The sequence below is a fragment of the Manis pentadactyla genome, chromosome 3 (genome assembly GCF_030020395.1).
Source record: "Manis pentadactyla isolate mManPen7 chromosome 3, mManPen7.hap1, whole genome shotgun sequence".
In the NCBI taxonomy this organism is placed as follows: domain Eukaryota; kingdom Metazoa; phylum Chordata; class Mammalia; order Pholidota; family Manidae; genus Manis; species Manis pentadactyla.
The window spans coordinates 15,554,234-15,571,399 of NC_080021.1; the positions used below are offsets into that span (position 1 = coordinate 15,554,234).

Genomic DNA, 17,166 nt, shown 5'->3' on the forward strand with positions numbered 1-17,166 from the left:
ACTTCAATGGCTGAAGAGAGATTAGAGATCATTCCTCTCAACATCTTTATTTCATGGCTGGTTTATTTCAAGACTCCAAGGTCCAGGGGGGATGAAGCCGCTTGCGGAGAGCCACTAACCAAAGCAGAGAACAGTCAAGAAGCGGTTGTTTCTGATACTTTAGGTGCGAGGAGGGCTGCAGCGAACTTTCCATTATGGGCTTCAATTATCATGGCTCTGACAAGCCTGTTGCTGGAGCATTCTGTGCCAGTCAGAATGACAAATAAAAGCATTGGCATATCTGGAACTGGCAATACACAAAGTAAATTCAGTAAGTAAACTGGTTTGGCTTGGCAACCTCATGTTATTATTTACTGACACAAAATGCTTGCAATTGGGGTGTTTCTATGTGTTTCCATTTCAAATATCGCTTGAAAAACTTGGTTCAAACATGATACAAAACCAGCCTGAACTACTGGCAGTAGGAAGGCCTGGCTCCCTTGGGCCTGCACCACAGGACACACTGCAGATAATCAAAGTTTTATTTAAAATTAGAGAATGCTGAAAAATAAACAATATAATATGTTTGAAATTTTGCTATAACATAGAAAATTGCTTTCAATTACACTTAAAACCTTCAAGGTTTACCCCAAACAAAAGCATGCTCTGCAGCCGGTGGAACCGCTCTGCCAAGCACTGCTCTCTGCAGATGGCTGGGGCAGGAGGTAGGCTGCGGACGGACGTCCCTGCAGGCAGGTGGCTTTTCCTACTCTGACTGGCGGTGTTTTTTCTTGTTGTGGTTCTCAATCGCCCTTCTAAGTGCCTCATCCTGGAGGAGATCAGACAGTCTCACATCTGTGTGGCTACAGCCAATTTTGGGGCAGCTGTGAAGGATTAGAAAATCAAGTTAGGACATTAATGTCCTCAGCACAAACTTCTCTTACAAATATTTAAGTGAGCACATTTTACCCAAAAAGGAGCATGTTTTACAAATCAGGACTGATGAGCCCTCCTCCGTTTGGTCACTGACCGCCGACCTGAGCGGACCCTGTCCAGGGCTGGGGGCCCAGGCAGTGGCCGGGCAGTGGCCGCTTCACGGCGCTCATTTTCCAATGGTGAACACAGACAATCACTAAATCATCACGCAAGTGATCGCTGTAAATTCAGTTCATGGTAAGTGCTGAAGGCAAGGAAGCAGGGTCAAGGGAGAGTGTGGGGCGGGGCTCTTTAGCTGGGGTCAGAGGAGGTCTCACCTAGAACAAGTGCAGGGCCAGGCTGACACAGCAGCCTGGTGGCCTGGAGTAAGAGCAAGGTCAATATGGCTGAAACGCCCAGGGCAAGAGGGAGGGCATTTGGAGATGAGGCCAGAGGGCCGGCAGGCTTTGGATTTTATCATAAATATGAAGAGAAAGCTCTGGAGGGTTTGAGATAGGGAGGGATGTGATTTGTTTTACATTCAGAAAACACAACCCTGGCTGCCTAGTGGAGAACACAGGCAGAGCGGAGGCAGGGGAAACAGAGGGTCCTGCAGCAGCCCAGGAGCGAGGGCAGCTCGGATCAGGGTGGTGGCAGTAGCCAGCTTCAAGGCAGAACTGAAAGTACGACCTGGAGGACTTGCTGATGATGAGACGTGGGGGTACAGGAAGCAGAGAACCGAGCTTCACCTGGAGTTTGGCCTGAGCCAACGGGCAACTGGTGGCGCCCTTTATCTCTAAGAGGAACAACAGGAAACCAGGCTGGGGATGGAATCAGGAGTCCCAGTGGTATATGTTCCCTCTTAAGTGCCCTCTAGTCCCCCCAGGGGAGAGACTGCATGGGCTGATGCAGACCCAGGGGAGAAGCTGTGGCTGAAGAAACCCGAGTGTGAGTCATCCATGGGGGGGAACTTACAGCTATGGCTCTGTTTACATGTGGTCTCTAAAGGCAGTGGGTTGGATGAAGTCACCTGATTTCTTCTCAGCGTGAAGCCGACTTTGGTGGAGTAGAGAGCCCACTGTTTGGAGTCAAGCTGCCTGAGGTCTAAATATTGCCACCTCTATCTTGCTACTTATGAGACCACAGGTAAGAAAATTTACCTTTGTGAGCCTCTGTTCCCTCAGATTTAAAGTGGGGGGGGGAATCCCTGCTTCACAGGCTACAGGCAACACAGTGTTCAATATTGTTTGTTCCCTTCACGGTGTCTATCTTTGTCTTGCATACATCACACATTCATGCATTCATGTGACACTTCTGTGTGATGGTCTAAGCTAGGTTCTGAGCATCCAACTGTGAAATACAAATACACGTTCCTGTTCACACAGAGCTCCAGCCCGGTGATCTGAGACAACTCTCCAAAAAGCACAGCTATAATAAGATCAAAAGTGAAAAAACACAACACACAAGATATAAACCAGAAGGGTAGAGGGTTGAGCATGGGAGCACTCATTTGTCCAGTTGTAGGAAGCCCAACAGTTCAACATGAAAGAGGAACTTTTTTTTGACCTTTATTTATGGACTGAGGTATCTTTATATTACAGGGGTATTAATCAGTGTATGAAAAACATGATTGTCAATAATATTTATTTTTAAAAGACTGAAATGTGCCTGATACGGTCTGATACATGTGTTAAAATGGGATTATAGGAGAGTAGTCATAAGAAAGAGGATAGGGGTGATCTGGCCCAGGTCTGCATCGTTCTGATGATTAGGCTCTGTGTTCGGGTAAGGATTGGATGTGCTTGAGAAATGTCTTACACTAGTTTAAAACACCCTATGTCTCAATGTGAATTATTTCTTTAACTATGAAAATAAAGAGCTGAGAAAGGATAGAGATACTTTCATGAGTTCAGAAAAGGCATTTTTATTTTAATCACGGCAACTTCTGTGACATGGAACCGCGCGGTGTGCAGGTGTGCTGCTGGGATCCCCCTCGCTTGGTCTTTATCAGTCACTGAACATCCACCCTGGCTGCTGGGCCTTGGTCCCTCCCAGCTCCACAGAGCAGTCTTTGGCACTGACAGCCAGACAGTGAATAAGCTGTGGGGAGGGAAGTGGAGAGCGAGGTGGGGAGGACTTCCTGATGACATCAGTGGTTTCAGTCGGTAAATGAGAGCATTCTGAGAATGTCTAATGGGATTAACCACACCACTCAGCTGCAGAGCAGGCATGTACATTCATCTCAATGGGGCAGAGCCCAGGAGGACCCGTGTCAAAGAGGTCTGAGCTCACTTAGGGTCCTGACTGGGGACAGAGGCATTAACCAAAAAGCCCTCCTAAGGGGAGCCAGATGGTCTGAAGACATAACTATAGACCCAAGAGTGAAAGAGACTTGGGCTCAAGTCTCCTGACTGTGACACTCTGGGCAGGTGATTTAATTCCCATACCTCAGATTTTTCCTTTATAAAGATGAAGGTAGAGCATAAGGTTGCTGGGAGAAATGAGTAGGACAGTGTGTGACAAGGGTCAAGGCATTCACTCAGGTGCTACAGTGCCAGCTCCTGCTCTATCGAGTTCACAGCTTCTGCTCCCAAGAAGCTTGAGAAGAGGAGCCAGCCCCACTGACAATGCTGGCAGGTCACAGCACTGTGGGAGCACGAAGAAGGCCACTGTGCCCAGTGTGAATGGGGTCCAGGGAAGGATTCTTGGAGCAGAGGTTGGCACAGGATCTGGGGAGAACCTTGCTTCCCATCTCATCTGAAACCAACAAACTTAGTGTTTAAACTAAAAAGGATAAGACCAGGCCATAATGACATGATAGTGAATCAGCATGCTCCTCTGGAGAAACAGCCTTCTATATAAGCACCAGTGCATTAAGCCCCACAACATCCTGGTGAGCAAGACAGGTGTGGCAATAGCCAACTTTAAGCTCTAGCGTCACTGCTGTGCAGAAGTCAGACCTACAGGCCTTGAAGGAGAGGGTGGGTCCTAATCCGGGTCACTGACAGGGCAGAACATTCCACTGCAGCAGGGAGCAAGCACCAAAGTGTTTACTCAACAAAGGGAATTGGGCTTTAGGGGTCCCAGAAGGTTGCAGGGAACTTTGGCCTCAGCAACAGTGCTAAAGTGCAAGATTCTGAGTCTTATGAGCACCTAGATTTGGGTCCCAAAAATTCAGGCCCAATTCAGCTCTCGAAAGCTCTAGATAGGTCTATAGACACCTGTGGAAATCTGAGGGGGGATGGATTCTCATCACACCTACACACGGAGAGTAACTATCTTACATCCTCTGAGTCTAAAGTAACATGTCACTAAGAAGGGAGGTAAGTAAAGATGACACCCACAGTCTGGACCTGAATAACCCTACGGCTATTTGTTTGTTGCTCTTAGTTCAAAAGGAGCTTTCTCCTAAGGGCTTTGCTTCTCCACTGCCAAGACCTTTGCTGGTCCAGACCTAGGTAGGAATTTCCCCACCATGTCTTTAATCCTAAAATTTTGTGAGATGGTGTTGTTATTTCCATTTTATAGATGAAGGAACTGAGGCCCTGAGAGGTTAAATGTCCTGTTGGTAAAATGCGAACTCCCTGCCTGAGGCTAGAGTGCTGCTATTCTGCCAGACATTTCTATTCAACTTAATTTTTTTACTCTAAAGCTCTTAATATGACTGCTAAATACAGGTCCTGTTCTTAAACAAAAGAGGAAAGAAATGACTGGAAAGCTATAACTATCTGATTAACTTGAAAATCACAGGGGCAATTTTATTAGTAAGATAAGAAGTAGCCTGATTATTTAAAAATGCATTTTAGGAAATTATTCTAACTACTGTATTTAGTTAGGGACAAAGTCTCAGCAGTTGTATTCTGACTCAAGCCAGTGGAAAGAGGTCTTCGCAGAGACAAGCATGGACATTAAATTTAGTCAGTGCCCATTAACATGATGTACCTGCAACTTCAGTCTAACAAAACATAACTAGAACCATCTGGGAGGAAGAATAGAGATTTCTCAAACTGGCTGTGTCACAGGCCTTTTTAGACAAAGGGACTCCAGACCTGCTCATTACCCGAACATGGTTCATGGGAAATGACAGTACTTCATTTTTAACTAGGAACCTCTGGAGTAGGTTTCAAAGAATTTGTAGAATTTGAATTCTATTCTGTTGCCAAATGCACCTTGTCTTCAAGATCCAACCCATTCCCCCACTGGCTCCCACGACAGACAACTCTCCTTCTCATTCTAGCTGTGTCTCAGACTGATTCACTGGGGTCTTCTTCTTCTGAATACCCTTTCACTAAGGAGGAAAATACTTTTTTGACAGTCTACATCAGGCCCCAAGTCAGGTGCTGAGGAGGGCATCATGAGCAGAGCTAGACTCTGCCCTTGCACTGCCTGGAACCAGGCTGCGGTCCTGTCCTTGCTGGCTCATGGTTGGTGGTCACATCCACACCAGAGCTGCACCTGTGCTGGCTGATGAGTGGGTCTGATTTCTCTATAACCTCACAGTCAATACTGTAAGCTCAGAGCTCTCTCCTGAGTTCAAAACCCCACATTTTCTGTGTTTCCTGGATACTTTCACATGGCTGTATTGCTAGGACCTTAAACTCAGTATGACCCAAACTAGTCTCTTATAATCTTTCCTAAATGTGTTCCTCTTTTATGCCCTCTCTGTTGGCTAATGACACCATCATCCTTCCACAGATAGTTTAGAAATGGCAGTCATTAGTCACGTCTTCTCCAATGTTCAGTTGCCCAATTCTGCCAATTGTACCTTTGCAGTCACTCCCATTCTCATTCCATTCTAACTTTGACTCTTGCTGCAATCCAAGTTCTCATCATCTACAACTTAATTTACTGCAAAAGCATCCTAATTGATGTTTTCACCTGATGGCTTTTTAATCCATCCCACAAATTTTGATTGGAGTAACTTCCCAAACTCCTGGTTGACTCACCTTACTCCCTTCCAGCTCTGCAATGTTCTCTCATGCCTATGCAGCAATGGTGGCAAGAATGAGGGTGGTGGGATAATGTTTACTAGTCTTACCATGTGCCAGGTACTTAAAGCACTTTACATACACCTTATTAAAGTTTCAAACATATCAATGAGGTGATTACAACTATTATCAATTTTTAGATGAGAAAACCAGTGAAATCATGACATTTAACACCTTCTATAATGAATCTTTACACTGTTCTCCTACTGTTATTGTCTGTAACATCCTTCTATTCTCCATGAAACATACGATCACTATAGCTGTACCTATCACCCCCAAGTAAACGAGGTGCTGAATAGTGACCCTCTCAGCTAGGAAGACTCTTCTTCACCATTCTCTGAAATCCTTCTCATTTTTCAAGGCCTAGTCAAACTACTACTTTCTCTGTAAACCTCCCAGAATTATTCCACTTGGACTTAATTGTTATTATGAAGCTATGAGAATCTGCAGAGTTTGCAGAATCTGTCCCAAGTTACAGAAATATGACAGAGAAAGACACTTTTCTAAATGACAAATGTTACCCAAGTGCTTCTGAATATCATGTACAATTCAAAAAAGGCAAAGGACATTAGAAAGTCAAAGTATGTAAGTAAGAAGATCCATTTAAATATGAGCCAGTTCTGGGAGTCACTCCCACCCACCCTGGGACTTGTAAAGAATGTGCTTTGTATCATTGCCTGTCATTTCCAATATGACTCTAGGAGAGCATCATAAACCTTAAGATAGAAGAGCTGTGAAACAGAACTAGGTGGGAATCCCTTTTCTTTGCAATTATGTTAACAAATTAACGTTCTGTTTTTCAGAGAACACAGAAAAAGGTAGAAATTAAAGGCTTAGAAGTCTAGAAACAAAGAGGATTGTATTCACAGGGTAAATATGACATTGGGGAAACACGCATCTGGACTGTAAGTTGGAAACTCAAAACAGATAAAAATGTACCCGATCTCAATTTTGCGACTACTAGGCCATTCTTCTAGAACAAGTAGGGTAAATTAATTGACTGAGTGACCATTAAGATAGCTACAGTCTCAAACACCCTATCTCTATGTCCACACCCAGATGACAAGTGGTGGGGAATTCCAATTCTAGGTCCGGACCAGCACATTTCTGGGCAATACAGAAGTAAGCCACACATCAAAGGGACTGTTATCAGAAGTCCACTGAGATCTGGTCACACCTGCAATTCCATTCCTTCCACAAGTCTGTGATAAGAGCATAAGAAATGCCAAACCAAGTCAAAGTTGTTCTAGCTAACTCAGGGTTCTGTTATTATAGGAACAGAGACATGGTCCTCCAAGGTTATGGGCTGGGGCAGGGGGAGGAGTGTGTGTGAAGGGGGTAGAAAAATATATTACATATAAGGAAGATTCTCCAAACATTCCAGTTTAGAAAAAGAAAATTCTCATTGATGTAACCCATGAATTTACTTAAACCTTTTGGGAAGTTATTTAAATAACTAAAGATATGAAATGTTTTCCCTGACAATGAAATTATGATCAAGACCTTAGATAAAAATTATTACGTTAGAATGTTGACCTAATAAGTTTTAAACAAAGTTACCTATACTGCAGGATATAAAACAAACAAAATACCTTACCATTCTTTCTTGTTTGGGTAAGTGTATATAGAATGGGAAGAATAAATCTCTAAGTATCACAGTTCTTTCATTTTTTTCAGGCTATGGCACAAATTCATAAATATTCCTGTTAACTAATGATTAAAATTCCATCCAATTCCTTTTTCTCCTATTATGAAGGTGTGGTTGAAGTTCCTTTAGCTTCTTCCTGAACAGATTACTAATTTTTCCCTCATGTATTGTTTTCCTGGAAATCTAGCGTCCATGTTTATACTATTCAGAAGGTGAGTAGACTCTAGGGGAGACATGTAAGTACCTTTTCCTCCAGTGGGCGCACACCCCCTCTGGCTGACCACCACTCGGAAGGCTCCACCTCCCTTCCTGCAGCAACTCACCAGGTCTTCTTCTTCCGCCTATGCTTGGACTCAATCATACGAACAATGGCTTCCTCTTCGTAGGTGTGGCCACACACTTTATTTTTCACTGGCTTCTTCATTTCCATCTGCAATCAAGGAGACATTCCGCTTTCAGGAATGATAATGACCAACTTGCCGTAACTTCTCTAAGTCACCAAGTATTTGGTGCTGTTTTTTCCTAGTCCCAGGGCTTCCTGTGTTGACCTCCCAATCTCATGGCTTTAGATAATGAGTAGGGTCTAAGTGACCGCAGTAGAAAATGCAGGGAGATCAGTGGCACCAATGCCACTTGGCTTATGGGCCAGGAATTTTTACTCCTTGATCCTTAAGGGCATGATTGATTGAAAAGTCTTTCTAGTCCAGAAACCTCCCATGTACATATACCCCTGACCCTCACCACTTTCTTTTCCTTCCCCCTTAGCTCTAGATGTGAACTCAGGTCAGAGAGCAAACGGGAATGTTTTGCCTCTATGAAGCAATTTCTTTTCATTTCAAGGGAGGAAGGAGGAATGAGTACCTGCGTAATGGGGCAGATGAAGTTGGTCTGACTTTGGGTCACGATCATATCTTCATCAACTCCTTCAGTTCCATCAGCCTCTCTGTCTACTTGAAGACCATCTAGAAGGAAAAAGGGAAGTGGCTGAGCTTCCTTGATCTAGCATTATGCCAAGGACAGGACGGAAGGAATGGAAGGGGACGAACAATTTCTCAGGGTCTCTATGGTGTTAGCCCCTCTGTTGGGTACTCTGATGCATATTAACTCTTCTGCTCTTAAAAGAATCCTGTGGGGTAGGTAGAACTTTGCCCATTTTTGATAAGGAAACAGACTCAGAGCAGTAAGATAGTGCTTTCAAAGTTACAGAGGACTAATATGTGAGGAAGTACTGTCCAGCAATCAAGAGTATGGCTTTGGTGTCAGAAGGAACTGGTTATCTTTCACTTCCGGCTGTGGGACTTTGGGCTAACAAGGCCTTTTCTTTCTGATCCTCTACTTTAGAGCTTTGTTGCAAAGATTAAAAGAGATGAAGAATGTAGTGTATTTGCATAGCTCCTGGCACTAGGAAGCATTCATATGTGGTAATCACTGTTAAGTAGTTCAGGGGTTCTCAAAATTTTAGGTCTTAGAACCCTTTTATACTTTCAGATATTACTGAGGACCCCAGTGAACTTTTTAAATGTGGGTTATATTAATTAATATTTGCCACATTAGACATTAAAAATAAGGAATTTAAAAAATACGTATTTATTAATTCACTTAAAAATAGCCCCATTACATGTTAACATAACTGACATTTAAAAAATTAAAAGAAATTATATTTTCCAAACAAAAAATAATTAAAGGGTGGTGCTGTTTACAGTAGTGGTCCCTGGGCTGCACTTTGAGAACTGCTGAGCGAATGAGTGGTATGGCTGGCGTTGAGTAGCTTATTTGATTCTGAAACCTATGATCTTTTCATTACATCACACTTGCCACTCACGGAGGGAAAACAGATGATAGATGACATTTGAACAGAATAGTGAGATTGAGTATCTCATATGAAAAGCCTTTCTCTCTGGAGAAGGGAAACTTGTCACTTTGCACAGAAATTAAAGACCAGAAGCTTCTTAAACACAAGTGTTAATGGTGTAGTCTTTCCTCCCCACTTCCTTTTCCTGTCCTCTCTTTTCCCTTACCTTCCTTCTTTCATTTTGGCAAAATAGTAAAGACATTAAAATTGCTTTGCATTTGGTGTGTGAGGGAAACCCTTGTGTCCAGTTCAGGTGGCTCTGCACATTCTTCAGTTCCTAGAACTGATGGCCCTGGCCTGTTGCCTTAGCCAGATGGAGTATCTATCTGAAAAAGTACTACTAAGGGCAGGAAAAGGGCCACAGAGCTCTTGCTCAAGGTCACCCAGTGAACTAATGGTTGGAATTCAAGGAGCCTGCCCCCAATTACTCTGTTTTTTTTTTTTGTGGGAGTTTCAACTTGTTTCAGCAGACGTGCTGTTGGTATGCCAGCTTATTGTATTTTCTTAGAGAAATGTCCCTCGAAGTAACTCTGACTCCTTAAAGACAGTAAAACTGAAGGCCTCCAAGCTTACTACTTTGTAGGCACAGCATGTTTAAGGGTCTTAAGGTACAGTGCCTAGACCCTCCAGCTTTTCAAGGGCCTATAAAAATGTTTGAGACCTTAGAAACTATTTGTCAGCTTCAGAACAGGATAACTGCAAAATTGAATGAATGAGTAAATATGTTAAAGGTCTACAAAATGTAATATTAGGTTAACTTCACTAATTATTGATTTGGCAATTAAAAATATTTCATTTGGCAGCAGGATGTAGGACAGATTTAGGTTTTAACTTCGTAATTCCCAAGTATGCTAAGATAATTGCTGATAAATGAATAGCCAACTGTAAGTTAAATCAGTTACTTGTAGCCAACCTATTTCCAAAGCAAAATCATAAAAATATTTTCAAAAAATTTTGTCATCAGTAAAACTGTATTTAATGTGAGGGCTGCCATCATTTAGCACGCTTGGCATGATGTGGGGGGTGGGGCCTCTGCAGTAACACTCCTTAGACCTCTGAAGGGTTTTTGTGTTTCCGGGACTTGTCTTTGGTATTCAGAGAACAAGACTCCTAAAAGAGTCCTTTATCAACACACAATGGTTCCTCATGATGGTTCAGGGAAGTCAGACAGATAAGCAAAGAAGCCAAGGAGCAGGGCTGAGAATATTCTGTCTCTTTGATTCATTTTCCAAAGCTTCTTCCTGTGGCTGTTGCCACCCATTTCTGACAGTGTTTGATAATCAAAATTGAAGTACCTCTGCCATTGCTTACAGGGCTTATTTTGAACGGACGGCAGATTTCTGACTGTGTATGCCATACAATGGAGTCAGTGGAAAATCTGTTAGATGAATAACAGAGTTCAGCCAATGTGAAAGACCGTGGGGTTTTTTTCCCCTTCTATTTTTAAATTCCAAAACGTAGAGGAAGCAAGAAAGCACAATTCAAATGCAATGCCAACCGCTAGGGGAGGCCGAGTGGGAACTTAGAAACTGTGGGTGGCTAGCAATCTCAGTGATCACGAAAGAAGGCAACAAAAGTAAGACGGAGGAGGAATGCCAAAAGGGAGTGACAGCCCCGGGACCAAGAATCTAGAAAGAGAAAGAGTCTCAGTAGCTAAACTTCTTTTTGAGACAGAACATGTCCTCAACTGAAATCTATTATTTATAGAAAGTGATTTTAACATTGGGATTCTACAATGAACTAACAAAAGGTTGCCTGACAGTGAGTATCACAGCCGATTCAAAGACAAAAACTATCTGTTAAGCTTGGCAAAAAGAAGATTTGAGAGAAAAATAAAGATTGTCTTACTAGAATCACAGAAGTTTTAAAACTGGAGTTATCCTAATTCTCTCACATATCTGATAAAATGAAATCCAAAGACATCATAGGTTTTGTCCAAAGGGATTTATAAATAAATGTATGGCTCTATTTTTTTGGCCTAGGAGCCACTCCTCCCTTCCCCAGATTACTGTTTTATTAATGAAAACATTTCAAGTTCACTGAATGTTACAGAGCAGCTACTGTATTAAGCACTTCTATTATATACATTATTTAATTTAATCCTCACAAAATACCCACAAAGAACAATTCTATTGTTATTCCCATTTTTTAGACAAGAAAACTGGCCCCCACAGCATTTTTAAGGCAAAAGTGAAAAATATCAGCATAATGATAAATAAATAATTCATGATAAATACATTTAGTAAATTAAATCAGTTTAAGTGCTGTTAAAGACATCACAAAATTTTCTTATTACAAGGAGAAAAAACAAGAGATTAGGCATACTATTTCCCATATACACATACAAGGTATGTTGTTAGAAGTATATGCCAGCTGTCAACTTCTGACCAGATGGGTAGATCTCAGATCCACACCTTACATCTCTGTCTGGGCCCAGGGCACCCAGGTGATAGGCTGAGGAGGGAAGCCTGGCCAGGGACTAACATTTATGGAGTACCCACAGCTTACGAACTTAAATGTGAACTTCTCGATGCCATAAAATGAACACCAAAAGGCGAAACCATGAAAATGCTTGCAGAAGTAACTAAGTGAACAATCATGGATTTCCAAAAGACTACAAATATTCTCCAGTGATGTAAAGTTAGGGGGCAGTGAAAGGGAGGGCATTTATGGGACTCCAAAATGTTGGATCATGGTTAGTCAGTTATTACAGTGAATGTGGAGCTAAATAGCTCTGCCTTCAGTCTTCCTCATTGCACGCATCATCTTCCGAGCTGCTCAAGCCAAAATCTTTGATTATTCCTTTTCCTTTGTTCCTCGCACCCAAACCACTGGCAAGTTCTGTTGACCGGTCCTAAAGTACATTCCCTAAATCTAAATCTAGCCCCTTCTCTCAATTTCTACTACATCTTAGTCCAAAGTACTGTGGCCTCCTGCCCAGCCCTCTGCAGTAGCCTGTAAGTAGACTTCTGCTTGTACAAGGGTCACAGCCCTCCCAGGCACGCTTCTTACAATGGCCTACACAGCCAACCTCTCTGACCAGTCTCTCTCTCACCCCCCATGCTCAAGTTACACTGGACTTTTCTCTGTTTCTGGAACATACCAGGCTCTTTACCATCTTGGGGTCTTTACGCTAGTCTGCCTAGAATGTTCTTCCTCCTAATCTTTGCTTGTCCTACTCCTTGTCATTTTAAAATGTCAGCTTAAATGTTATCTCTTTGGAGAGGTCTTCCCTAGTGTCCCAAGCCAAAGATGCCACCCAGGCATTCTCTATCACACTGCAGATCTTCCTCAACTTATGATGGGGGTTATGTCCCAATAAACTGTAAGTTGAAAATATTTTCAGTTGAAAATGTGTTTAACACACATAACCTAACATCACAGCTTAGGCTGGCTTATCTTAAACAAGCTCAGAACTCTTACATTAGCCTGTAGTTGGGCAAAATCATCTAACAAAAAGCTTATTTCATGATCAGGTGTTGAATATCTCATGTAATTTATTGGGTAGTGTACTGAAAGTGAAAAACAAAACAGCTTTAAGTGTATCAGTTGTTTACCCTTGCGACGGCATGGCCGACTGGGAGCTGAGGCCGACTGCCACAGCCCAGCAGCACGAGAGAAGACTGTAGGGCGTATCGCTAGCCCAGGAAAAGATCCAAATCCAAAATCTGAAGTATGGTTTCTACTGAGTGGGTTTCACTCATAAAGCTGAAAAAGCAATGTTACCATCATCAGTCAGAGACCATCTGTACTCTGTTGTAACTGTACAGCCCATACTGTAAGCACAATATTTTTGTCCTTTTCCCTCTCTTCCCCCCTTTCCCCTTCCTCATTCTCTTCAAGGAAAGTAGGGACTTTGTGTCTTGTTCACTGATATTTCATGGAGCCTAAAATGTCCTTGGTATGTAGCAGTATGTGCTCAATAAACATCTGGTTAGTAAAGTGCTTCACCTAACAAGGCAATAGTGGATATTTTTCACAGGGATATACTTACCATATTTAACTGACGTGGCAACACAAACACACAAACACACACACACACCTCACATGAAGATTTTATAGGTTCTAGGCAAATAACAGAGAGGACTTCACTCTAGCTGGGGGTGCAGCCCTGGACTCTGAATTACATGTCAATGGCAGGAAGTAAATATAAGTTTTACAATTACAGTATGTTGTGTGGTAATTACAAAGGAGACTCCAGACATGGTCTTGTGGCCAAAAAATACATTTGATCCTGGCCACACACAACCTTAGTATTAGTCACTTGTCTGTCTTCAGGCATCCCAATTTGGCTACCAGTTAGGCAGTTTTATGCCAGCTGGGAATACAAGTTGATTGCTATGTGCTTTTTCAATTAAGCCTGAATATTTTTCTAAAAGTACTTTTCTCTTGAAAGTTAGTAGCATCTGAAGAATATACTTGACGAATATTTGGTGCCTGCTTGAAATACTTATTGGACAAGATTATTTTACTTGCACTATTCTAGGACAGCAATTTTGGAGAGGCTGAGCTGGTGCATGAAGATTTGGGGCCTCCGCAATGTGCAAAAGAACAGTGACTCCAAGTTTGAGACTCTATAATTATAGTGTCTGCATATGTGTCCCTGCCAATGCCTGACTTGTTTCTCTCACCCTGTTATGGAGAGCTGGGGCTACGAGTGGTCCTGCCTGTAAACTCGGATGTACCTTAGACTAAGTGGAAAAAGAAGTATGTCAGCAGCTTAGAATTGAGAGCAGTGTGTGTGTCTTGCTTTGATGTCCACTCCACTGTACTGTTGGGTGTCCAGCTTTGTACCTCAGTTTCTTCTTGGGACTGGTGGCCTGTCCTAAATACTAGCTGTTAGGCTGGGCCAAGTTGCCATTGAAGGAACTGAATCTTAGTTTCCAGTAACCTCTGACACTGGCTAATACTCTGCTGTGTGTGTACGGCTTTGGTAGAATTAAGATGCAGATCATGTCCAGATAAGGACCACAGAATTAAAGATTTTCTAGACCTTCACGGGATGGCAATATTCAACAAACATAGATTGAGTCAATATAATGGCGGCTGGAATATAACAAGAATCTAGTAGGAGTTATTTATCATGTGTATATATTTATTTCTTATAATCACTGTTATATACAATTGTAAGTTGTTATTGCTATTATTATTATTTATACCACTACTATGTGACAGGCATGATGCTTGGCAAAAACAGTCCTTGCCCTCTGGGAGTTGAGTGACACAGGACAAATATATACAGGGCAGATATATATAGTCTTGGGAGGACTACGCACATACCAGATATTATGGAAAAAGCTCCCAGGACAGAAGAAGGTCGGCGTCTTTGAGAAGCTCATCTCTGATCTGTGTCAATGAGAAGGGATTTTAGCCTTCATTTTCTGAAGCAACTCTGCTGCCCCCTTAAATGAGGGTATTTCAGTCACGGGCACCTCAGGTCAATATTCTGATCAGTGTTCTTCCTTCTCTTAGCTACAGTCTATACTCATTTCAGATTCTATGTTTTGCAGAAGCTATCTCTATGCAATCCAATCTAATCCTGAGAGTCAATCTCCCTCTTGGAATTCTCACATTTGCCAACCATATCACATTCTGAGCTTAAAGTTCCTCATTATTCAGTTTTTTCTTGGGGATGTAACTTTTTTTCCAGGCAGACTGAAAGCTTTGCGAGGATAAGCAGTACATGTTCAAGGTGAGCCAACTCAACCCAACTTGAATTTATTGAATATCTGCTCTTGTGCCAAATGCTATAGAAATGCCAGGTTTGGCTATGAAGAGGATTAAGATCTGGTATAGCAGGAGACAGATACAAATATTTATATTCTGTGCAATGAGTGAAATAATAAATGTATTCTGTACAAAGTACACGAGTAACCTAGAGGACCTCTGAAGGTGGGGTGAGGAATCAAGAGAAAGTGATGACTAGGCCAGGCTCTCCAGGGAAGTGTGGTAAGAACTGGGAAGGACATTCAGACAGTGAGGAGTACACTATCTGGGAACATGGACTCTGTAGCTAGCCCTCCGGGGTGTGCATCCTAGTTCCATCACGTTATTAGCTGGGTGCTCTTGGGCAAGTCACTTGACCTTTCTTTGCTTCAACCTCCTCAGCTGTAAAAGAGCTAATAATTGTACTTATTTCATGGAGCTGTATGAGGATTAAATGAATTAATGTATGAAAAGTTCTCAGAATGGTGTCTAACACAAAGCAGCCAATCAAAACATATTGTTATGATTATTAGTATTATTACTTGAAATTCCCACAGAGCTAACAACTAGTGGGTACCTGCGAACATACATGCTCAATTAAATTAAAATGATGCGTTATTTAGTCATCCAAAGAGAAACCAGAAGGTTGTCCTACCCAGGATTCTCAATGGGATGAGCCTTTCCATGCCCCAGGGCAGAGCAAGGCCTCAATTAGCCCAGTGGCAGCTGACACAGCACTGCCAACATCTTCAATTTGCTGTCAGCTTTCACTTCCGTGGCTCTTCCCATACAATCCTCTGAAGATCTTGAAAGTAAACTGAATGAAGAGTTTCAGATTATTTCCTCCAAATGAGCTGACATTTTAGTAAGATGAATGTACCCTTTCATACGATCATGTACTTGTTAATCTGTATATTGTTGCTTTAGAATGTCCTTTGTACCCAGCTGGCCAGCATTAATTTGCCTCCATTTATTTTAAATACTGTCAAAATATGTCATGTGTCAGTATATGAGGGTTTTAATATAATCAGAACTCAATGCATTCTAATGGTGGGACAAAACCCAATCAGTTGAGATCTGGTCATACAATATCCATTTCAAGACAGTAAGTAATGAAAACTCCCCCAAACTCAGTATTTTTAGTACTTCGTGTTACCAAGCAAAAGAAGAAAATCTAATGCACTCATTTGATTTCTTTTTTCTGGACAATGAGCTAGAAAAATCACAGGATAGGAAAACTGAATAAGTCAGCATGGAGACAGTCTGCAACTCTCATTATTTAGACCCACAGTACAGTATAAAGCAAGCAAAGATCAGAAGATGAGAAATCCCGTTTGGGCTCTCCTTATGTTTTCTTATTTTAGAAGGTTGTAAATGCCCACCACCCAGGTAACCAAGACAGTACATGCAACTTGTTCCTATCTCCTTTCCAATCTCTATCTTTAAATTACGTTGGCTCTGTTTCCTCCATTTCATCCTTACTGCTGCTGTCTTAATTTAAGTGCCTAGCATTTCCTATTTAGAACATTGCAAAAAGTTCTTCATTTGCCTCTCTGCTTCAGTTCCTCTGTAGTCTAGTCTTTCTACTGCAGCTCGTTCTCCTTCTAAAACCATGGCCTCCTAAGCATAACAAGACTTTTCATTAATTGGCCCAGAGCACCTTCATCTCTTACTGCTACCCACCTCAATCCCACCCCTGTATCCATCCCAAACTTGTCACACTATTCTGCACCTCTGCTATCCCTTCACCCAGCAACATCTGACCACCCTTCCAGACTCAATTCAAGTATCTCCTCTGTGAAGTCCCAAAGTAGAGGTGTGTCCCCCTTCAGTCTCCACAGTATCTTTGTACATGCTATAATCATTTGTTTACTTCTCTATGTTCCCTACCAGACTGCGAATGCCTAAAGGGAAGGAACTCTGCCTTATTTATCTTCATATCCTCAGTTAGCCAGGCAAGATACAGGAACTTAACAAACAAGAGAATGCTTTGAATATTGTTACATATATAAAAACTGACCTCGATAATAAGATGGAAACAGTTAAGAAGACTGTTTGAAGGCAAATATTTTAGGACA

The 17,166-nt window shown here is 42.1% G+C and overlaps 1 protein-coding gene across 3 annotated transcripts in view; it reads right to left on the reverse strand.

Moving 5' to 3' along the window:
• Positions 1-507: 507 nt before the first annotated feature.
• The window catches only part of NSMCE2 (NSE2 (MMS21) homolog, SMC5-SMC6 complex SUMO ligase), a 208,962-nt gene continuing 192,303 nt past the window's right edge, over positions 508-17,166 (reverse strand). The window contains exons 5-7 of one of the 3 annotated variants that reach the window (XM_057497746.1): positions 8,392-8,492; positions 7,854-7,960; positions 508-863 (exon numbers count right to left, since the gene is read on the reverse strand). In XM_057497746.1, coding sequence (XP_057353729.1) covers positions 746-863; positions 7,854-7,960; positions 8,392-8,492 — 326 coding nt within the window. In that variant the 3' untranslated portion in view covers positions 508-745. Of the gene's footprint in view, positions 864-7,853; positions 7,961-8,391; positions 8,493-17,166 lie in introns of those variants that run through there. The other 2 variants (XR_008996168.1, XR_008996166.1) reach the window with 2 other exon arrangements.